Genomic DNA, 25,267 nt, shown 5'->3' with positions numbered 1-25,267 from the left:
ATTCGGTGCCTGTCTTTCAACAAAGGGTATTTGTATCTTTGCTTGCAGTTACTCCATTTACTATCATAAAACACAGCAACGTGCTGACGCATAGAGCCCACCCTGAGACTGTCAGGGAGAGGTTAATGTTTTTCATTCGCATGGCAGAAGGTTGCTTCCTCTTCCCGGCTGGAATTTGGTTGAAGCCATGAATGCTTTCTGTCTCTGCTTCAGCCTCAGCGGAGCTGAGCCACACCTTGCAACTCCTGCGCTGGGCTTCGGCTGCGGGGAAGCTCACTGCCTGGCATCTGCCTCTAGTTACCCTTGTGTTTTGCAGTGCAATGTGCCATGAGAGTGGGCGCGGTGCAGCTAGCCCAGCCAGGAGGCATCCGAGTCTGCTCCAAATGGCTTTTCACACTGCCTTTGCAGACTGTCCACCTTGTATGGGCCCAGAAAGCTGATGGAAAGGCAACACTTGTATTTATTTGCAGGATTCCCCGCAAAGGCTGCAGCTCCAGAGAGTAAGTAAAGGGACCCAAGTGCAAACTGTGGCAAAACTCTAAATTAACCCTCTTCATTGTAGCATGTGATGATCCACCATGCAACCTCCCTACACCCCTCTTCCTACACCCCAGGAACAGGCTCTGCCCCCACACGAAGCGGCAGCATGGTTGGGAAGCTCCACTCCAGGACAGCCGGCTGTTACACGCTGCAGCCTGCAGAAACTCCAGGCAACGACATTAAAAACACTCCATTTCCCCCCTTAAGAAATGTTCTGCAGCAAAGTGACCTTCTGATAGTTCAGGAACATCTCCCAAACAGGAAAGGATGTCAGAAATTGCGGTTGCAAGTCAAAACAATAGTCTCCACCTACTGCCGGCATCAAGGTGTCATCTGACCCAGGGCTCCGACCTGGCAGGGGGCAAGGAGGAAGGACCCCTCTTCCCCTAACACTCAGCCCACTGATGTGTGCAGGCTTTCTAAGCAAACAAACTGATGCCGGCCTCAGCTCCCAATTTCAGCTGCTGGCATCACAAAAAAATCCCTGTGCAGATGCGACACGTTTCGCTCGTTCTGAGGGCAGGAGGAGCTAGTTTGCCCAAAAGGAGGAGGAGGAAGAAGGTGGGCGCCTCTGCCTGAGCACCATCACTGTGCTACTCCTGGGGACACAGGGCAGCAACGCCCCTGCTGCCAGCCTACTCTCTCCGCTGCCAGCTTGTTAGCTCAGATCTTCACCCAAAATGTCAAGAAAAATAACAGAGAAATTAACAAAAAGCCCTCTGACTTAACCCAATTGGAATATTTATTTTGAAAAATTTATTGAATTACAGAACAGGAAACCCACTAAATAAAACCAGCTAGGCTGGCATTTGTCTTCCTTGGACTACGGCACTCTCTTTTAGTCATGTTAATATTTAGTTTCTCTTTTTACCATTTTCATGTATTTATTTTTACAAAGGGGATGGGATGTGACTAAGATCATTACATGTGTTAACACTGCAGCAAAGTGATAATGTGTTTAAGGTTAAATGGGAGAAACATGACATTTGACTAATAAACTTTTTCCTGTGTTGTGACTCCATAAACAAAGGGAAACACACTGTACTGCTGCTGCCGAGAGGAAAGGGGAGCTGGTTTGAGTTTTTTTTTTTTGCAAGGCCTTTGTTTCCTACACACTGTATCGTTAGATTCGAAGAGGTTTTGCCGAATACAACAGATATGAAATGTGTGATGTTCATTTTAAAATTACAAGTACAGCCTGCTATTGACCATCTAATTATGCTGAGTTCCATTTATAAACATAGCTAACCACTAAGTTTATAGAGACTTTTTGTGCTGCTTTAATAGGATATTGATCGAGAGCAAGGTTTGAGTGGACTGCCATTGAATTGTGTAATGGCATACAAAAGGCAAGGTCACGGCAACTGTTCACTCTATGCCTGCAGTCTATTTTTTATTATAATCTTTTTTTCTTCCTCCCATACCTAAGCCCAAACAGTGTGTTTTGGATAGCAGTGCTTTGCTAAGGAATACAGAGTATCTTTTTAAATGTTAATTTTCATGCTGCTGACTTTAACTACCTTCACTACTGTAATGCTTAGTATAGCAGAAAACATACAGGCTGCTGTTTAGAGCTGTTTTATTATACCCCGGCTTTCACACATGTGCTCTGCATGGAGGAGAGCCTCTTCTCCTCTCCTGGGCTACAGGAAGGCAGCAGCATCCTCCCTGCCCTTTGCAGCTGCCTGCCTGGCCCAGACCCATGACAGGAGCCGGGGCACCCCACACCTTGCCATAGGCATCCAGTATGTGCTGGGGATGGCAGGACTTTCCTTTCAGTTTGTTTCAGCTGTACCTGGCCACTGGACGAAAGGCATGAGGAAGCTGTGTTTCCTCCGTCGCACCCACGCTCCATGCCTGGAGCGGTGGCAATTACTTTCATTTCTAGCACTTGTCCACCTGCCTCACAGCAAGGACAGCTTCAGCCCCTGCCTCCATTGCTAAAGCAGCCGCTAACCAAGTCTGGCACGCACCCCATCCAGCAGCCTCGGTGTTGCAGGATCCCGAGCTTTTCAAAATGCCTTGGCCACAAAAGCACCTCTTACCTGTGGAATTAGTGTAACTGACTCAGGGATAATTAGTTGGACCATTTCTGTGTTTATACAGGAGTGGTAAGCAACTGCATGTACACTTGTGTGCTTGTGGTTTCACTGGCTCATTAGAAGGATTAAAAGTCACCCCACTTGCTCCGTACAGCTCCTTACTGCACACAGCTAACATCTTAAAACTCAAAGCGTGGCATTTTCAGTCCAGGGCACAGTCAGAATTCCCTTGTTTATCAGCATGAAGAATGATGTCATTTTGACAAATAACACAGCACAAAACAAATGTGTTTGATCTGGCTCTAGCGAATGTTCATAAATCCTAAGTCTTTCTTCACATCCTGGGCAGTGCAGTTTATCTGGCTGCTTGAAGGACCTCCAAGGGAGGAGATCTTCCCAGCAGCTCTCTACACAAGAGCACACGGTGCAGACTCAAAGCCAAGAGAGGAACAGCGTTCTCCATGTCTCTCTCCCTGCTCCAGCCTGCCATGGCCTCCCAGCCTCTGCCAAGCAAACAGGACTGTACCCTCGGCAGTGGCTTGGCACCACAGCCACCCCTCTGCCGGCACCTTTTGCAGAGGGTATTCTCCAGTGCCCTGCATATAGCTGCACACAGTGAGTGGAATATTTTCCTAACAAGGGTAGAGAGGGGGAAAGTTTTGCTTTGCCAACAGCTGGCTGTCAGTTCACAAAACTTGTATATCACCAACGCTTCTGCTTCTGAGCCTTTTGTTGTCAGCCCAAACCTCTCTGGAGATGGAAGAATGAAGTCTCTGTTATCTGAAGGGGTCTTCCCAGTATCTGGCGTGACAGACAACACTTAGAAAGGAGCTCACACCCTTTGCCGGCTAATAATACAGGAGAACTGACAGCATGGTCTGCAACATCCACATCAGATGGGGTGGAGAGGGGTCTACCTGTTTTTCAGATGAACATTTATGATCTACTTTCTCTATTTTACTAGGCTCTGCAAGATTCAGTAGCTGGGTAGCATTTTGAAAGAAAATCTGCATCTATAGGACTGAAGAAAGCAAGTTTCTGTTACCGAAACAGTCTAGACTTGTTCAATAGCTCACAGAAACTGTGATGATCAGCACTGATAAGTAAGATAGATAATGGTAACAGCTGACCTTTTGCTTGATTAATTCATTCCCCAAATTTGCATGATGGAGACAACTGCCTATTACTTGAGACTCCTTGCCATGTGGACCTCTGGGAACTTTAGTAAATAAACCTGGCACATAATTGCTACCGACAATATTTCGTAAGATTAATTATAGATAACAGCAGCAAACCACAGGCCAGTTAAAACTGTGGGAAATCACACATTGCTATCATCATATTATCAAAAGCAAGCATGGAAAGAAACATGACAATGGGCATACACAAAGATTACCTCTTTGTGAAGCCAACACAGTGCATACTCAGGAAGAGAGCAGAGACTAAACATGAGGGCCCACTATGGAAAGGCAGGCTTGTTCCTTCCCTAGCCATGGTGGCTTCTGAAGGAGCAATGACTTTTTAGAAAGTAAAAACAAGAGAACGGACTGAGAGCATTTTGATTACTCAAGCTACAGACTGTAGCTGCCGGTGAGTCTGGATGATGACTGTTCCTACGGTGAGCTCCCCAGCATGAAAGTAACCCATGGACTGGTCTCAAATCAAGACACAGGAACATGTAGACAACCCAGCAAGGGTTATATTGAAAAGCACACTCTTTAAAAGACCTTGCCTGCCAATTTAGGCAAATATGCAGCAATTACTTTGTTGCTCTGTTATGTTAAATAAGTCTTTGAATATTAGCATGTGAATTCATACTGACTTCGCTGTGAATTTGTTGCTAGACTCTACACTAAACATATCCTAGTGGGTAGCCACGGCATGTCAGGCTGTGGGCTTCTCAGACCTCACAAAGTAAACAAGGTTATGGCTGGTCAGGACATGTCTGGGGCATCTCCAAGGAAAATCCAGGGTGATATCAAAAGCAGAGTAGCTAAATCAGTTGCTGGCACTCTTCCCTCTGAGTCAGTTCTGAAGTGATATCCCGATATGCTTTGGGGACACTATTTTTGGTAGAGGTGCTGGCTTGTAGACAGGATGTAAAACTGAGGTCTTGACCTCCCAGGATTATTAAAGAGCTCATGAAAAAGAGTGCAAACCCCTGCGTCTGGAACAGATAAAAGCTGAATCTTGTTATTTTGCCCACCAACACCTCATTTCTTATTTCCGATAAAGTTCATGCCTGTCCTGCTCTTCCTGCGTGCAGGTGCCCTACCCTTGGAGGTGGTGCATTTCAACAGCAAGCAGAGGGAATGTCGTGGACACAGGTCATAGTTTGCAAAACATGCTGAATGCTAGGATTTCTGATACACAATGTTTTCGTTTAGTTACAATAAAATATACTGGAAGATTAATAGACATGAAACATGACGCTCATGAGGTCAATGCCAAACTCTCAGGGAGGCTGGGACTGGGGCTGGCTGTGAAGGCTGAAGTCCTGAACGGGGGCACTTTTCTAGCAGCCCTGTCCTGTGCACACAAGAAGCATGGCTGACAGAGTCCAGAGGCAGTTCTGCTGTGTAGGGCTCCTACAGTGAAGATAAGATTGTGGTGAAGTGGGATGCCTTGCAGAGGAGGAGAATGAATCCTTTGGGCTTCAAAAGCCTTACGCTGTCACACTGAAATAAAGTGACATAACATGGAGACATTCAAAAGACTGGCGTTAACTTGGTTTTGTCCACAGTGCTGCAGGTATCAGCAAGTTAGTGTACACAGTACAGTGAGTTACATGTCAAAGTCCCTATTTAAGCACTTGAGCAAGTGAACTGATTTGCAAATGTGCTGAGCGCTCAGCAGCTCCTCTTGACTTCTAAGTTCTCTTAACTTTGTCCTTCTCACAAAATTCCCACCAGTTGTCAGGGAAGAAAACTCAGGAGAAATGTCTGCCTTAAACTTTTTCTCCCTCTATCTCTCTCTCTAGCACATATAACTGACATTCATGTATCTCCCCCTTGCCACGCTTTCTTTGTAGCATCCTATTTTTGAATATAAAGCCGATTTACTAGCTAGTGCAAGTCTTTCCAAAAGAGGAAATAAAACAGGAAAATCCTTACAGAAACTCTGTGTTCTGACTCAAAACCACAGATTCTCTGCTAGGTTTGTGCCAGTTAGATTCCAGCCCCAGAAGGACTTAAACTTAAACATGCTCAGAGCCAATACATAAACAAATATTCTAGGAGGACAACCATTTTTATCACTGGCTGTGCTAAAGAGATTGGTTACAAACCCTAAGGTTTTAAAGGGGCACGTACTTGAGTGGTTCACCTGGAGCAGTGGTAATTGGTGACAATGTGATGTTACTGCATAGCTCTACACTAGCTGCAGAGAAGATCCCCAAAGGACTAGTACCTACGGCCCTGGCTTACCAATAGTCTCTCTGCAAGAGACTGTCCATATGCTCTCCTTGGACTATCTGGATTATGTCATAGCAAAATACAATCAATGCACCTTTGATCAATGGAACAGGGTGGTGACAGGTACTCTTAATTCACTGTTGTTAGTGAGCATTGACAAGTCTGTAATGATCATGCTGCAGTGTGTCATTCATGCTGGGGGCATTAGCATTCTTTAAAGGTCAAAAAACAAATCCTTCTAGAAGACTGAATTCCATACAGGAAAACGCAGGCCTTGCGAAGTCAAGATGTATGCCTCTGCACAACTGAGATTATCAGAGCTGAAGTTGGTACAGTTGTTGGCATTATTAACGAGTTCATCAATTTGCAGGTGTACAAACACATGGCATGGATGAACACAACGTGCAAAAGCAGCGTAAGAAAATTTCCAGGCTTATGTGCACAGATCATGTTGTTTCTAGAGGTCTGGTTAAAATACAGTCCTTGGATCCTGCAAGAGATCCATTGGGTAAGCTGATCTTTGTAGGCATTTATTTGCACTCTGATACAGAGTCTGCCCATTTTCAGCTGGGTACCAGATCAACTTGCACATGCAAGTTTGCAGAATTAAGATTTTTTTATTTACTTTTTAAAATTATGCTATTTTGTTTTCCCATTAAAAGGTGTGGCACATAAACACTGTCCACTGGCGAGAAGTGGGGAGAAGAGACTCTCAATTTTCAAGACGCTGTTTCTGAATTGGGGAAGGGGCACAATAAGAATCAAAGAAAAAAACTGGGATTGCAGAAACCACATAAACTGGCCACAAAATGATACTTACTTTGTGAGACTCTTACTAGCTCAGTCACACTGAAAACACCTGATGTGACAAAACTGTCCTGGAAGCCCAAATGTCCTACAAAACAAACAGAGTGAGAGAACTGCGATTAACTTTAAGCATTTAATGACAGTATTCTCAAATACTTTACTTTCATTTAGACTTAAGATGTGACATCTAATTTCCCACTTAGCAGTAATTATTGTTTATGTAGGTGGGTAACTAGTCATACAGCTATGTAGGCTGCTTTGTGGTTTCTATCTAGAGGTTAGGAAAGCTAACATGACACATCAGCAGGGAGATTTTTACATGTTAAAGCATCTCAACAGGAAATCTGAAACAAAAGAGGACTATTTTAATAAACGGTTACCTTGGATGACCCCTAATGACTTCACAATTGAAATGAAAATACTGTACCTAGGAAACAGACAGGACAGCTAAGTTCCATAATCGTTTTAAACATTATTCTCTAAAGAAACATCTGATCAGGATTATCTACCCATTCATTCAAACAAAACAAGATTTAAAGATGTACTCTTCATTTTCTAAGGTTACACTAGGGAAATCTTAAAATAGCAGCTGGTTAAAAAAAAATTATTAATGCCTTCCACAAAATGATACTTACTTTGTGAGACTCTTACTAGCTCAGTCACACTGAAAACACCTGATGTGACAAAACTGTCCTGGAAGCCCAAATGTCCTACAAAACAAACAGAGTGAGAGAACTGCGATTAACTTTAAGCATTTAATGACAGTATTCTCAAATACTTTACTTTCATTTAGACTTAAGATGTGACATCTAATTTCCCACTTAGCAGTAATTATTGTTTATGTAGGTGGGTAACTAGTCATACAGCTATGTAGGCTGCTTTGTGGTTTCTATCTAGAGGTTAGGAAAGCTAACATGACACATCAGCAGGGAGATTTTTACATGTTAAAGCATCTCAACAGGAAATCTGAAACAAAAGAGGACTATTTTAATAAACGGTTACCTTGGATGACCCCTAATGACTTCACAATTGAAATGAAAATACTGTACCTAGGAAACAGACAGGACAGCTAAGTTCCATAATCGTTTTAAACATTATTCTCTAAAGAAACATCTGATCAGGATTATCTACCCATTCATTCAAACAAAACAAGATTTAAAGATGTACTCTTCATTTTCTAAGGTTACACTAGGGAAATCTTAAAATAGCAGCTGGTTAAAAAAAAATTAAATTAATGCCTTTTCCACAAAAAAAAAAATCCTAACATTTAAAACTAGCTTTTGAAAAGAAAAATAAATCTCTGCATAGGAAAAGTATTAACTTTGAGCTTTGGACTGTCTTTAGGAACCAGGGCATACGCTTCCACGCTCGCCTCCGTTGTGCAAGGAATGCCTCTACACTTGGTATCAAAATGTTATTACACTTTACATAACAGTATTTTCCTTCTTCTCTGAAAACATGCCTACCACCAAATGTTCATTTAATTTTCACGGGTATGATCAATTACAAAAGGAGCAGCTTTTGGGCTGCAACCCAGTGTAAGTGTGCAGAGTGGGATACAGCAGTTCACGCGGGACATATCTGGACTTCAATTAGAGGTCTGCAGTTAGTTGGCCAGACTGACCTCCTGCTTTTGAAATCAGGGTCAAAGGAGAAATCTCAGGATAAAGAGATTATTAAAAGAACTGTAAAGTCCTACTTGTCCACAGGATAAGTGGCATACCTTTTTAGGTTGTCCTACTTAGAGTCACTGATTCCAGCGCATGCACACATATATTATTGAATGATTTGCAGGGGCAACATCTGCTCTGTTGTTAATTGTTTGTCAGATTCAGTACAATTTCCCTACATTCAGTATATTCTACTATACCCCCGTGCTCATCACAGCAATACCTGCACACCTCCTATAGTGACCAGAGCAATAGGACTAATGCAAGCTGCGTATTTGTTCTCCTGTCTTTCTTTCAGGGTTGTTTAAAAAAACCAAACATATCCCATTGCCATTTCTACCTGCAGAATGGGAAGTAAAAGAAATGCATCTTGTGCGCAGGACTACAGAGGTTGACATATCAGGGAAAGGTTTGGGAGAGAGGTCAGCCTTTCATCTCCAGCCAACTCCTCAGCGATTTCTGCTCTTGCACAGAAGAACTTCCCTGTTTCTGTGAGGACCCTATGGTGCCAGATGAACGCAGTCGCTAAGCTAACAGACTTGAGACAAGTTTCTACATCAGGCATGTTTTTATACTTCAGCAATAATGATGAGTTTTCAAACTGTGTATATGTATATCTTTGGGCATCCTTGTGTATGTGTGTATACATATGTATTATGTACACAAACATATAAATATACACAAATCTGTCATGCTCCAGCTGTAGATAAATGTACTATAAAATATTGAAATTGATGCTGAAATTCAACACAAACAAATTCCTCAATCTGCAAACAAGGTTTTTATTTACATCAAGAGAATAAATTTTTCTCTACTTCAAATGAAAAAATGTTCTTACAAGCTTTTATTTTTCCTTATTTTCAACTCAGAAATAGCTCTCAGATAATTGTAAATGCTTTTGCCTGATCCGCTTTGTATTTTACCATAATAAAGGTGATGACTACATCATTCTGCTTTTTAGAAATGGTTGCAGGCCATACACAACGTTTGTTCATTGACAATTTCCCAAGTATTTTTAATATGAAGATCTACTTTTCATATGCTGCAGCAGACCTGCCTATTGAATTAAATGATCTGTGAATTAAAAATAATTCTCTTAGGTCTTCACTGAAACCACTCATGTGCCTAAAATTAAGCATATGCTTAAGTGCCTTGCTGGATCATGGCCAGGATGCTTACTACTCCGCAGAGCCCTTTGTAGGGAAGCCAGTCTATGCTATATAACTTCTCATACTGTGCTCATCATGGCAGTATCTGACCAACTTCCAGAAGTGCATTCAGCAATGCTATGAACATCTGTCACGTGTTGTTTTTTCACAGTGCAACATACTGGCTCTGCTCTAGTGTCCACTTCTACCTGCACTTCTAAGGCACGTTCCTATCACACTAAGAGTGAAGGTGAAATTTAAATATGGAAGTAAAAAACAAATCACAGCTACGGTAGGACATTTGGCTGATTTTTTAAGGAAAAGTCTAGAGCCCTTTGTAATCATCCAATAAAAACATGATTGTCGCATGGCTAACTGTGTTACCTTAACCTAGCAAGCACAGGTAAAACCAGAAATGAAAATGCTGTAGAATGGTTTAAATACATTCTAGCTTTCACGGTCCCACAGGGCATAAGAAAAGTTGAATAAGTTAGCTTGGGCCTGCTAACTTCATTATTCTTATTTTGCTGGGTGTACTTGAAATATGCACTTCTGTAGTGGGAACATTTCTTATGCGTGTACATGTAATAGTAATCATTAAACAGCAGCATGCAACGAGAGTGATTAGATTTTCATCCTTCAATACTGAAAATAAACATTTCACAAATGAAAGGTGAATTTCACAATTCTCCAATTTGTTATTTACTTATAAACATTAGGAAATCAGGGACTCATCTCGCCAATCATTAATAATATCTTGATACCCATAAAAGCAATGTCCTTGGCTTAGAGCTGTATCTTGAACTCAATTCGATGCACGGTTGGTCTGTGAATAGTTCGGTAGAACTCCATGAAAGTTTAAAGGTTTGCCTGGATGGTTCAGATTGCAAAATCCAGGCCTAAGACTGTAGCTTTTGCTGAGCTGTGATAACAGTGCAACAAGAAAATGAGAGAAACAGGACAAAGAAGCTAGACATGTAAAAGAAGAATGACTGGGAAATAGCAGGATTGATAAAATATGTGAAGTAAACATTTTGCGCCTATTAACAGGGGTCAAAATGCAATAATGTATCAATTTGGCTGTTCCACTTAATTCTGAATCAGAAAAAAATAGGTAAAGTCAAGCAATTACATATGCAGTTGTTAGCATTAACGAGCTCCTTTACTGAAAAGATGATTAAACATCTTGAAAGCTTGCAAGATTTACTTTTCATACAGCACTTTACTGAAATACACTCACTGTGATACCTTTGCTAAATATCCCAAAGGTAGGACATTGAAATTGCTGTATACAATCTGGTTATCTCCGCAGCTTTGTGTGACAGTCACATTTTGGTAGGAAAGCAGGTGTTCAAAATGAGGATGAGAGAATTTTTACTCACTTTATAAAAAACTAACAGAGCTCATTCACTGAAATTCTGGGTATTAATTAAGACACCTGGCTAGCCAAGGCAGGCCCTGACTCAGCAAAGCAGTTAGAGCACGTGCTTAATTTTAATCACATGCTTGACTAAAGCATATGCTTATTTGCCCTGCCAAATAAAGATAGGCTGACAAGTTAAGCAGGTATTTAAATATATTGTTGAATCATTGCCTTCAACCCAAGTCTAAGTCCAGCTAGGAGTTAGCTCATTACACAAGACCTCACTTCGGCTCACAAGGATGATTGGTTTTCCCCCAAAGGGGAAAAAACCCGAGGCTTATAAGACCAGACTGAATAAAGCAGATCAGGATACTAGCTAATAAATAACATGACATTACCCAGTCGCATGTTTGGTATTGCATACAAACACGATGCAACACTATCATAACAAGTACCACATGAAAAATGTTTTTCCATAGCTTGATGATTGCTTTAATTGGGGAGAAAATTCATAATGCAATTTACGTATTCTTCTTTTTGATCCCAGTAAAGAAGCCAGAAGAACAGGCTTGAATTGCTGGAGCCTAATTCTGATCTCAAAGAAGTTTTAAACAAGTCTTTCTACACTGATCAAATAGAGTTTCACCTAATTTTCTCCTAATTTACACTGGCAGAGGAGAAATCAGGATTAGGACTTGTTGTCTAATGCTATTTGTTTTGAATTATTAAGCAAACATTCCTATTTCAATGAGTAAACGTGTACAAAGGCAACTAACCTTCGTCCTAAAATCTAGTTTACAGGGAGAGTATTGTCTGCTTTCCCAATTAATGCTGTAAAAAGGAGTCTCAGACGTTGAGCTACCAATCAAGAGCTTGTGTTGTAGCTTGAGAAAATCATGACTGATGCAATTACTTTTATGTAGAAAGTCTGAATATGGTCTATAGGTTAAAGTTCATCGGGTTATTGTTCCTTAATTGAATATCAGAAGATGTTTTCAAGGTGCTCAAGGTATTATTGTTATTTAATTAGCAGGCTTCCTTGTGTAATCCAACAGTATTATTTTTATTATAAAATAGTTAGATTGCACCATAATATACAAGGTATTTTCTAAACAGAGATACAGCTGATTTCCTGAAATCCAAGCTTAAATAAAACTGGGCTAGAGTTACTCCTTTGAAGATGACAAAGTCCATATCCAGTTATTTCTCTTCCACTACAGTCTGAGTCACAACGTATTAAGCTTTGGAGAACAGCTTTTTGGGAGACTTTGATTCCTTTTCAGTGTTTTGAAATTACACGAGTCCCCCAAACGAGCACTGAAGCCATTTCTAAAGCCTTTTTCACGTTCAGCATCTCGCTATACATAGCCATCTTAAAACCTTAAAATAGTAATAATCAATTAGGGTCTCAAGCCTATTATCTTAACCAAATGCCTGATTAAAAGAAAAGCCCTCTCTGCTCAAAGTGCAACTTGATTCCTTTTGGTTTTATCCTCTATCTAGATAATCCCATGTTTCACAAACAATGTGGAGCAATAATATTGATTAGAAAATTAATGTGTGTATCACACAGCACATGCAGGCCTTGAGAGAGGGGATGTCATCAGAGGGAACCCGGATCACCCCAAGGACTCCCAAAAGGTTAGCTATTCCACGGCTGCACTGGCTGAGGAGGATGGGGGTGACAGAGTTAGTCCTAATCTGTGTTCTCCAGCAAAAGGAAACGACAGAATATGCATGCTTCAGTCAAGACCTTCATAACATTTACACTCTGCTTAACTGGAAGGTGAGTTTATTAAACCTGGGCTGACCCAGCCACGGCAGCCCCACAACTGCATTCCCTTCCAGAAACACATCCCTCTGCACAGACACAAGGTCCTGCAGGCAGTCTGGCACAGTGGTTGTGTGCCATGTGCTCGCACAGGGAGGAAGGTGCACCTTGCTTCTGGGAAGCATCCACCTCCAGGGCAAGCGTGGGTGGCCGGGGGAGCACCCCTGGGCTGAGACCAGCTGCTACCCAAGCACTTGTACCTGCTCACCCTTGCCTGGGGCAGCAGCAGTGAAGTTCACCAAGAGATACTTGGTCGCTACCTCACGCTGGAAATGGAAAGCTAGATCCGTGGGGCCAAACCTCATACGCTAGCTTCGTCTCTAAAAAAAATATGGAGACTGAAGAGACCATCCATCTGTCCAAGTGAATGTCTCTCCTGTTCAGATGGAAGACAGCACGAGGGAGCTGTACACAGGCCTGAATATTGCACATAACTAACGAAATCTGCATTTACCAACAGACCCCAAATACCGATCTCCAGAGCTGGCACAACGGCTTCATTTTAATTGCTTTGTACAAAATGCATTCCTCAAATTTGTAAGCGATAAACCTTTAATGGTAAATTATACCACATTTTTAATTAATGGATTTTTCATCGAAGAGTTAAGCAAGATATTATACATTAAAGGTGATACAGAAACCTCTCTTGTTCCCTGACAAATGCTCCCACTTCTATTCTGTCTTGTTATTTCCAATTTAATTTTAATGCCACAGCAATAACTCACCTTCGACAAATTACACATTTTCTTATGAAATAACTGCTGGGCCACATGTCATATATGCCGTTATTCTCTCCAGCTCACCTACCTGCCTTTGGCTGAGATTTTAAGAAGTGCTAGAACTTTCTTTGTGGCCCATAGCAGAATGGATTAGACCGTCCAGGGCATGTCGTGTTAGTACAATAGAGGAACACTTTTAAGGCTTTAAAGTCATGTAATACAATTCTAGGCTGGATCTTTCTTGTTAAAAAAAGTAGAATGGGAGTGATTGAAAGAGAAAAGGGCCAATATTTGACAACAGAAATCAGCATAACCTCCTAACAGCGGCAGTCATGGATGACTGCCCTTTGACCCTGGGAGATTATGTGGGATTTCAATGACAACAGCTGGAAGTGAGCATGTGAGAATAGAGAACACAGATCTGAGGCCTCCTACAAAAGACTGCACAATCCCTGCCCAGATCTGAGTGTTGATTAGAAATTGTTTCCTGGTCCTGGCTTAATAGAGTGTGATAATGAAAGTTTTGTTAACACTTCACAATATGCAAAACCATTGGTAAATGACTTGCCTTTTTGGTTTTTAGCTAAAATGTCTGTATCTAGCAGACAGTAAAATTGTGAAGCGCTGCTAGTTTTCGTGGGTGCACTTCTGATACCAGTACTCAAGTTCAGCTCCGTTTCCATACAGTTTGTGTACTCTCGGTGGCCATCGGGAATCAACATCTCAAGGCGCTGGGAGTGGCTCGGAGAAAGGACACTCACACCTTCACTAGGGAATCCACCTGACCTGCCATGATGGGCATTCTCCCGAGGTGAATCAGAACAGAAATACACATGTAGCATCTCACTGCACATTGCCTTTCATACTCATGCCATTTTAGAATCTCTAGTAATAACAATGGCTAATTATTATTTCAGTATGTGTCATGTTGAGCTCCAGAGTCTGGGTAGCAAACTAATAAATGTGGACCAGAGCAAATGTGGCATCAGGCTGGCTGTGTCACCAACAACCTGATCCTGCATGGATCCACAGCAGCTTCAGCTCTTAGGAGACTTCAGCTCATTTTGTATTTAAGTGCAGAGATAGTGGAATTAATGGCAACTTAGTAACGTTAATGAACCGATTATAGATCGGAATCAATCATGTCAGGTTTTGTCCAAGTGGAAGGCACAAGGATAGTTCCTTTCTCTTGAAGACAAAGGTCTTCTTGAAACATTGAAAGCCCTTCAAGTTCATGTTAAGGACCTTGTGCAATGGAAACCATTCCAAGATCTAAGATGTCTGGTGTGGTTTTTAATTTCTGATGACTCCTAACATTGTAGGGTACTTTTTGGTACTCATGTGGGTGAGAAATCAGTTAAATACAGTTTTTTGATAGAATGATAATATACCAAATATACCATATACCAAATTCGATAAATAAACTAACTGCATTAATACCGATAGGGGCCTATAGCTTGAAAAACAACAGATGTCTTAAATTAGCATATTTCTGTTTCAGGTCTTCAATCCAAAAAGCAAATATTAAAGAAAAAAAGAAAAATCATTATAAATGGTCATACTCATTTGGCAGCTTATAAAATAATGCGCTCCTCAAAAGCCTTTCGAAGTAAACGAGATGAAATCTACCCTGGGATAATCATTCTAGAATATTTATGGCATCCAACAATAAAAAGAGTAATAAAAAGAAAAGCCTGCCTCCCTGAAAATAATAATACGAAGGAGTTATTTATCTTCATATTTTCATATCAACCCTGGTTACAAGAGCAATGACAGCTGTGATCTCCAAGGTCTGCGGTGATATTGCCAGTTCAGCTTTGCAGTTCGAAGCATGACTCAATGTCCAAATGAGCTCAGAGAAACCACCCAGTTTCCCTGAGCTTCCCGGGGATGCTGATGGCATGTGCTGCTGCAGGGCGCTCCCCAGGCTGCCAGCAGCGGCCACCCACCCACCCTCTCACCCTTGCAGGTGAATGATAAATACAGGCACTGGAGGGGGAGATTCGAGAAGGTGGGTACTGCTGTCCCTGTTCCTTTCCTGCTGCAAGGCCTTTGTAAAATGAAAGCCCCAGTGTCACGAGCTAGGCATTGCATTAACTTCAGGAACCCCCAGAGAGCTGAAAAACCTCCTAAAGAGAATAATGTAAGGATAATTTCTTTTCAGCTGGTCATTTTTTTATGTCAGCATCATATTTCTGGTACAGCCTGAAAACATCGGTTTCTACAACTCCTTTGTCTGGGGGCAATCACACATGCTCCATCAGCTGTCCTTGCTCCTCTTACTTCTCATCAAGTATCAACTGAAATACTGCCTCCTGAATTTTGTCCACTGATTTCTAGGAAGCTCCTGGCAGAAGTAAGGGCTTGTAGGAGCCGATGCTGGGGCTGCATGCTGTAAGCACAACACGTAGCCACGTTCTGGTCTTCACACTGATGGAGCGTGCCTCGGTACATGCAGAGTTTACTTGGGTTTACACTACTTAAAATTAGAATTTAGCTACAGTATTAATGCCATAAATATTATTGTTGATGCTGTGTGAAAAACATCAGTGTGAAAATAAATGTAAGGATATTTGAAAACTGGTGTGGAATACTTAGGTATTCAGACTAATCACGGACTGAAATAAGCACATTTGTTTCAAATCCTGTTTATAGCACTGCAGCCCCTCCCTCCTTTAAATCTTCCTCTTAACCATAGTGATGTTTATTGAATACCTGTCATTTCTCCAGCAGCATGTGCCAACAGCGGCTCACCAGTGCCAGGCTGCATGAAAACCCTTCTGTCTCCTATTCTCCAAGGGGCTCCCTTAGATCAACTACTCACCATACCCAATACACTGAAACCCATAAATTTGCAGATACTGCAGTCAAAATTCTTAACAGGAAAGTGCACCCATTTTGCCCAGTGTAGCATACTGAAATATCACATGGTGAGAAGCATTTCTCACCATGTGTAAACTGTCAATTTGATTTGAAATTAAAATTTTTGATTAACATGAGCATTTCTGAGCCTCCCGCTGGCAGCAGCCCTATTGCTGAAAAGTGACATGATTTGTGACACACATGCTGTACAGAAGCCCCATGCCAGCAATTGTTAAACCCATTTTCATTCTGCTTTAATACAGTATGACACTGAGGAAAATAATTTTAATATTTAGGAGAAAGATGGTAAGGGCTTAAGGACTGAAGTCCTTTATGGGTGTAAAGCAGGATTAGAGCAGCACGAAAAAACAGCACGGAAGTCTCCCCGTCTCACAAGTCATGTCTCTCTTCAGCAATAGGGACCATCTGCAGGAGGCTAAGAAAGGTCCATGGTAAAGCACAAAGCCGCCTTTTAAATCCAGTTGATATTTCAAACACAGCATGAGGTACTTTCCACCTATGAATGCCGAGATACTTGTGCACGAGGAAATGCTTGCAACTTCAATAATTACACCCTCTCATACGGGAGGTAGGATTTTCTGGTTTCCACAGTGGTCTGTTATTTTTCCATGTTTATTGTTTCCCCAGAGGTATCAGTGGTCATTGGAGATAGTAACATTTATATGGTGAATTACTTACAAAAAAGGAAAGTTTTGTGACTATTGAGACTTTTAAGCCCAGGAATCTACCTCTTCATCAGGGTGGTGGGAAGATTTTTGTTAGTTTAAACAGCTACCAAGTGAACACAAGAAATGGGACACTTTTGTGGCGACAGATTTTAAGGCTATGATACACACACGCAGAAGACAAAAGTTCAGTGGGGATTTTTATAAACGTAAGCCTGTGTCACTGTTGCAAGCTGCTGACTCAACTGTGTCACCTGCGTATTTCTCAGAGTGGATCATTTTTTTTCCAGTAACATCATGTTCTGAGGAAGTTTATCATGAAACAAATATCACGAACAGTCATTCTGAGCAGCAGAACAGCTTTGATAAGTGTCGACATGCATCTGACTTTTCTTTGAGCTCCTAACACTATTCATCACATTAAACACTCAGCTCTGCTGGACTCTCTGTTCCTAGTAAACACAGAGAGATTTCTAATTGCCATAAAACAGTGAGTTAAAAAAATGTAGTATTTTAAAAATAATTTTAGATGGTGAAATACCAGGATGATTCAGATGCCCTGGAAGTATTCAGTCCTGAACATATAGCTGTGGGCTCATTTATGTTAATAACAGTGCCCGAGAATTCAATCTGCATGAAAAACATGGTCCTCAATAAAGCCATGATATATAGTTATTATAAGTATGCAGGTTCTTTTAAATAAGTCTTAAGTTTAAATAAGCGTTGTGTGTAAATATCTAGTTTTAATTAGTATATTGCCAAGAAATTATACAACTAGACTCAGCGATGCTGTAATTATTTTAGGATCTATAAAACCCTCCCTCAGCTGGTGGTAGCTAAGTGCACCCTCTAAGGTTACTCTGCAGATACACTCGGAGCTGAACCGAGGGAGTCCGAAGCCCTCTGGACACAGAATTAGGGGGCTATAAAAAGAGGTGTTGGGTTTGTGGTTTTTTTTAACTTGCATGTTAATTTATAGTTATAAGAATAATACACATATTCAGAGCATGTGGCAGAATTCTCTAGAAAAGCCCAGCGTCCAGGAGGAGCTGGTGGGGCCAGGGTCAGGCGAGGGCAGGCAGCTTTCCTGCCCTGCTTTGCTGGGTGATACGGACACAAACCCCAGCAACTTCATCAGCTGTTTCCTCTCATCCTCCCTTCCTGGCACCCCTCTCTCTTCACACCAAGGCACTTTTAAAAGACTGTGGCTGGACACCATGATAATGGAAGCTGTAGAAATATCTGCTGAAGATTAGATAGTATAAATGCGACATGAAAATAAGGATGCTGGGCATGGAAGCCAAGTCACAAGGATCAGCCAGCTCCACCTTTCCCCGTGGGCTTTCCTCTCCCTTCAGAGTTGCTTCTTACACCTCCTCTGCTGACACCACCAGTGAGCAAACTTTAATTCACAATAAACCCCATGCAAATCATGTTACTCTATTTACCTATTGTCCTTTCCATTGTATCACTCGGAGTTTCCTCTCCAGAAGGTTCTTACTCCTCTATTCTTTGTACAGAAAAATAATCTCCTAACTTCAATAACTTTTAGTCCCAAGTAGGCTGACTTCCACTAGGTTTACATGTTAGTTATCCTTGTGGCTGGGGAGGGAAGAGACTTTCCACTAATCACTGCATGACAACACACATACAGTCTGTCCTTGACTGTCCATGTTACTGGGCTCATGAAGTTCAGTCAGGGCCACCCAGAGAGATCCCTGCATGGACGATGGGGGTAACCTCACGAGCTTTTCTCCAGCAGCATCTGGGCTGTCTCACCTTGGGCAGCAGGGTACCGAGGTGAGTCTCTGGAATAAAGCTCTGATACACTGGTGGCAGAGAAGACAGAAAGGGGTGGGTCTGGAAGCACAGTAATGCTTGTCTAGGGACGTGGCAAGCTTGCACAAGACCTAGAGCACAAAACCTGATGCTTATGGCTGCAGATAAGGGCACTGTAGACAAACACCATATGCCTAACATGTATGGGCTTGCAACTCCTGTCCAGAGAGCAGAGTGACACCCAGTGCAGCATCACCCTCTCTGTAGAGGCATTACAGACTCAGGGCTGGGAACTGAAGGGCTTGTCCTCATTGCCTACTAGCAGAGAACAAAGTACCTCCACTGAGCACAGAATCTCTGGGTGGCCACCACGGTCTGCACCAACTTCACCCGAGTTACGTAGGACATCTCCCAAGAAGAACAAAAGGGTGGAATGACTAGCAAAGGCACTGATGAGTCTCCACAAGGAACATGTCACCCCCTCGTCATGCCCCTTAGAAGCAACACAATCCCTTCACTGGGTGATCCAGGCTGTCCTGTCTCATAGCCCAGGCTCTGCCTAGGCTATGCCAGGTCTCTGCCTCCTTCAAGTATTGATGAGGAAGCCCCACAGACTTATCGACTGACTTCCCAAGGACTGATGCACTTGGGGTTAGGCTGGCAACTATGCATACAGACTGCAGTGGAGAACCCACAGTGTATTAGTGGATAATTCCCCCAGCCAAATCCCAAACTAGCAGCATAAGTCCAGTGGGAAGAGACTGCTGGAAGTGGAGACCAGCAGCAGAGCTCTGCACAATGACTGAGACTCTGTTTTATTCTAAGTTTGTGTTTTGTAGGGCAAGACGCCCTGTCTACATTCCTTAACAGACTAAGAATGGACATTTATTAACAAGTACTTGGGTGGACAGCCCAAAACTCTAGACTTCTGGCCTGGGACTGTACGACAGAGAGGGCCAGTGACCCCTGTTTGTGTTTACTGTACTTCTACAGACACATGTTGGTGTGATAGGGGCATTCACTTTCTCAGGTTCAGGCCAAGGTCAGGCCAGAACACAGACCAAATTTAATTTCTCTGTGTAATCTGCTCAGACTGGAGCCCAAAGAGGACCTCTGAGTTCACTAATTGTGAGCGTACTGTGAGGGATTCAAGATTAACAAAGTAAAGAGAAGGGGCAGAGAGAGACCTTCTTAGCCCTTATCTAATTTCATGTGCTCATCCCATGTGTGGCAGATACGGTGGCTCCAGGGGAGGTGCCTCAAGGAACTGAGATGACAACAGTGGGATGTCTTGCCCCAGGAGGCTGCCTCTGGCGACTCAGACACACTCTTGGTATAGAGGTGAGGACCTGAGATGAATCTGTTGCTAGAGGCTGGGTTGGTCAGCTGAGCCTATACAGTCCTCTTCCCATGGTAGAAGGCTTGCCTCTGTAGACCCTCTTACTCGTCCCCAGCAGTCTTGTGTGACAAAGTGCGATACACAGGGATGCAGAAATGTGGCAGTGGGGTGGAATCCCTATGTCAGATGCCCTATCCACGTGTATTTAAGACAATCTGAAGATACCACAGGGGCCAGGACTTCATGTTTTGGACCATGCTTAGCAGCCTGGCTCACCTGCCCTGTGACAGCCATCAGGCTTGTTCTAACAGTACTCTGCATGTAAAGTATGAGACTTTGTACCATGACTGACTTCACATGAAAGGCAGACCTTTTGCTGAGTAGCGGCAGTCGAGCAGACAGAAAGAATGAAAATGGAAAAGGCATTCCACTCACAGGGACCTTTACATTAAACTAAAGCAACTCAGGTAAAAAGGAAACCTATCTGTTATGCTTTATAATGCATAAACATCCATTTCTTCTCTGTTCCTTCTTTGCCTGCATTACTGAAATACAGAAATAAAGGAAAAAATAATGATGGATGGATTTTGGAAGATTCAGAGTTCAACTCAGGATGGATGTGATCCCAACATTTCAGATTCTTATCTCATCGTAATTGGAATAGCTGAACCTCTCTTGTCTGCAAAATTAGGCAAGACATCCTGTGAGAATGGGCTCTTTTTCACAGCAGTTTAGTCCCCAGATGCATAAAAGAATGAAAACAAGAAATGGAACAGAACATTTTTACTTTTGAATAATGGCTTCATTTGGGCAGTTTAGAACAAAACTTCACTGGAAGAGTTGAGGAGGAAGTTCTTGCTGCCAGTATGCCCATCCCTAGACACATAAACATTCCACAGAGCACATAAACACTTCTTTAAAAAGATAATTTATCTAAGAAACTCCCATTTTGTAGAAGTCAACAGAAAAACAGAAAGGGAAGAAAGTACACGTGGGCAGTAGATACACTGTCCGCTCTTCTACCCTGATGAAATCATTCAACCAAGTCAACGTGCCCTGCTAGATCCACCTTTGTTCTTGCAGCAAACTCTTTCTTTGTCTACTCTGGCTTTTCAGGATGAGCAGGAGAGGGGTGGGTGACTTCCTCGAGCAGTAGAATCTCAGGTCCAGAGCAATTACAGCATTAACCTGCAACATCTCAGTTTTAAACCTCCCTGAGGTTCAACAGAGAGATGAATTCCCAGAAGACCCCAGTATCGCCACTGATTATAGAGGGAGAGTGAGGATTTTAAGTTCATAGCTGGTGCCTCATTTTAATGCCTAATGTTAGGTGGGATGAAATCCAAGCCTTAGAAGTCCATATACCATGTTAGCATAGACCTGAAAGAAAATTTGCTCTCCTCCTCCTATCTTGCCACAGGAAATCTCTCTTGACATGGCATGCTTCTCTATCCTTACATTTATATCTGGCTACTTTTTTTTTTTTAATTCAGAAGACTGTAAAATATAAGTACTGCTGCATTATCCTTGTGTTTCTGTCCTTCATCTCGTTCATTTGAAGGAGGGAATAATGATCTGTCACCAAGGTAAATTCATTACCTGGCAGATAATGCCACAGTGTTTCTGCTGCCCATTTCACAGTAAGACATTCTTTTTCAATGATGTTGCATCTCTGTTCTCGTGGGAACAGTTTACAGCTGACATAGCAATAGTAGTAATAACAACTTACGTTTATATTGTACACAGGATGATCTTCTCTTTCCTTCTAACAGTGGACGGCTCCCAGTCCTACTGCAAATGCATCCTTCATGGTCATGACAGACAGAAATCTGGATTCACTAATACTGGGCTGCCTTATTCTTCAGCTGTTTGCTCCGGTTGTCATATCCTTTCCAGCCCCTTTTATTAGTGCTTTAAATTGAGCTGTGGGCCACTACCATACCACTGCTCTAAGCCTTCCCTCACAAAAATCTGTGGGGTTCCCCTCCTGCCTCAAAACCACAGCTATCTCAGTCCATCTAGCTGCTGTCCATCCTCTCCTCCTTCTCACCTCTTCCCTTCCTCCTGCAGCTCAAGCTATGGCATGCTCTGCTGTACGATAAAATTGGCTCCCTTCTGTACGGCATGGGGTACATGGCTAGCTCTCTGCATTCTGCTATTGGAAACTTCCTGAAAGCGAATTCCCTGATTTTTAAGGACTTTGAGGTATAACATGTGGGAAAATTGCAGGTAGTCTGCACTGCAAAGCTGGTCAGGTGGGGACACCCCCCAAACACCAGCAGGTTTTCAGATGGGGATGCAGCTATCAAAGAGCCTTCTGTTACAGGCACGATTTTAAGAGTAAGGAATAAAAGTAGAAAAATAACAGGGACAGAGGTCTAGATTCTCTGTGAGCGAGTGTTACAAGCTACATAAGAAGTATTCCTCCCTTACGATCTTGGGAGAAGCAATGCCAGCAAAGGCTTTGGCCCACCGCAGTCTAAAAGATGGTGTTGACATCCTTGTGACTGGCTAAAGGGTAGTAGGAAACTGCCGGCCCGTACCCTGGCTCACCTAGTGAGACACTGCACCACCAAAGCACCACCTCTGCCTGTGTCACCAAGCGCTGCAGCAGGCTGGGGCAGGGGGATGACTGCTGGGGGGTGACATGGCAGCGAACCCATGGGAGGGCACACCGCAGCCAGGGTTTGGGGTGCTGGCCATGCATTCTGCAAAGGCCAGAGTGAGAGAAGAAAAATATTCAGATCCTCTGTAGCAGCCCTATCTTCTTCTTGTGTCTCCTTTTGCCAGTGACAGGAGTGAGGTGCTGGCTCCTCATCCCAGAGTGTGGCTTGCAGCGGATCCCCTTGCTTCAAGTATGAGTGAGGGAGGGTGGGAGGTAATGATTAGAGACACTCTAAAGTGATTACATTAATTGAATCTTATGAAAATGGAAAACAATGGCAGTGGGTAATAATAAAAACCCACTATAACCACGTACATCTCTTGTTTACTAGAAAGTGCTTCACTGACTACCAATTTACTCTGGGGCACAGCAGAAAACTTTTCTCCTTTAAATTTAATCAGCCCTTTTTTGCCCTTTTTTTTTTTTCCCCCTTCAGAGAAAAATACCAGCTATCAGATCGGTGCTTCCCATCCACTCCTAAGACTCCTCAGTGCAGTGCCTGGAGGTGATAGTGTGAACTCACTCAAGAATGTGAAGGCATTTTATAAATCATTTGGTTTCAGCAGGAGGGGGAGAAAGGGAGAAGGCAGAGGGATGATATAGTTTACAGCACATACTCGGCAGTAACTCCCAACTGTCAAACTTCAGCATTTTCTTCAGTTGCAACAGTGGTTAACAAAAAAATGTTAAGACAGCAGACACGAAATGCACATAGTAAGCAGCACATTTAATCAACTGGCACCTTTCTACACCCCACCGCCAAAATCTATCCGGACACTATCACAACCCAGAAAAAAAGTTGTATAACTGAAGATACGGCACTGACAGGAGAAAAAGGAGCAGAAATGAGTAACATGAACTGCTGTAAACAACTTGCGGTGCTCTTTGTGTGCAAGATGACAATAGCAGAGTTAAAGGAGTATGTTTACAAGCGTGGCTTGCTTGCCTCACCTTCCTCCAGCCCCCTTTCGCCACGCTCGCTACGTTGCTCCTGGGAAAATATTTGTGAACCATTGCAAATAAAAGTCTCCTTCTCACTTTCCAAGAAATGGATCTGGTATTTTTCCATTTCAGTCACACTACGGCCAGGCTTCGGAGGGGATTTTATTCTTGCAGCTCTGTGAGAGTCACTGTAAACTTTCTTTCCATTTCCTATCTAGCAAATTTTGCAATTAAAAAGTAGTATCTGCAATTAAAAAATAGTATCTGATTAGCTATAGAAGTAATGAGGCTTTTTCTGGGAGCCTGGTCTCACCAAAGTGCCCTCCCTTGACAACAGCAACAGTCCAGCATACAGCTTTCAGGAGCTGTGCATTGCTCTTCATGTGCACCTCTTTGCTCGTGTACACAACTTCAGATTTACAAAATTAAGGCTACTTGGAAAGCACCTGATTAACCCATGAATCTGCAGTATACGCAGATATATACATTTTTTCTGAGTGTGCAAACCAAATATGAGTATGAAGGTTGGAATCCATTTGAATGAAAATCACCTTGCACCTCTAAAACCAGGTATGATTCATCCAGGCATTACACCACACACGGAAACCAGAGGAAGGTGTGAAATAACGACATACATTTTCATAGTATATATATATTTGGAAAGGCCTAGAGTCAACAGAATACCTCCTGCGTTGGTCAGGAAGTCGGAACAAAAGAACACATGAGCAGGAACGAGAAAGCACGATCCCTTATCATAGCTCTCGGCGGCGGCCCCGTGCTACACTCTGACATTCACGGCTGAATGAACCTAGCTCTGGCTGAAGCGGCAGAGGTTTAGGTGCTGATGGTCCCAAATACGGTGAAGGATAAGTGTGTAAGTAGGAGGAAAAATATGGTTTGTCATAAAGTGCCAGGCTGGCTGGGACTCGAATCATGGGGGGCCTCTGATGCTCTGGGTGGACTTGTTGAGCAGCAGAAAGATGTTCCCCCTCGGCTGCCGGAGACGGGCAGTCTGCCACCCGCCAACGCACTGCCACCGCCTCCACCTCGAGCGGGAGAGGAGGACGCTGCGGCTGGCCAGTAAATGCCGCCTTCAGCCCCTTCTGTCTCCTGCAGCTTGCACAGCGAGAGAGCCAGCGCTTCACCAGCTCATCTGCAGAGCACAGCTCCCGGCACACATTTTTAACTTCCAGTGGTTTGACCACAGAGGGCAAAATTTTGGCCAGGGAGTGCTTCTAATTGCATGAGAGCAGCGGCAAGTCAGGCTGGATTTTGCTGTTGCGATCTCTGAGTGGAGGGCTCCCACTCACTTCAACAGCCGACTGGCACTGCTGCAAAGAGACACTACCTAAATAGATGTGAAGTAATGAATACTTCGGATAAGCGACTGATTTCAGAGTGTGCTTTTATCCACAGGCCCTATATTTATAGTTCAAGCCTTTTCAATTAATACGCACACCC

General features: G+C 42.8%; 1 protein-coding gene across 1 annotated transcript in view; it reads right to left on the bottom strand.

Moving 5' to 3' along the window:
• NFIA (nuclear factor I A) overlaps positions 1 to 25,267 on the bottom strand; it is a 271,739-nt gene that overhangs the window by 86,065 nt on the left and 160,407 nt on the right. The window contains exon 4 of the mRNA XM_019474142.1: positions 7,438 to 7,512. Within this exon, the coding sequence (XP_019329687.1) occupies positions 7,438 to 7,512 (75 nt within the window). The remainder of the gene's footprint in view (positions 1 to 7,437; positions 7,513 to 25,267) is intronic.

The sequence above is a fragment of the Aptenodytes forsteri genome, unplaced genomic scaffold (genome assembly GCF_000699145.1).
Source record: "Aptenodytes forsteri isolate BGI_AS27 unplaced genomic scaffold, ASM69914v1 Scaffold119, whole genome shotgun sequence".
NCBI classification, from domain to species: Eukaryota; Metazoa; Chordata; class Aves; order Sphenisciformes; family Spheniscidae; genus Aptenodytes; species Aptenodytes forsteri.
This window is presented reverse-complemented; position numbering and strand designations above follow the sequence as displayed.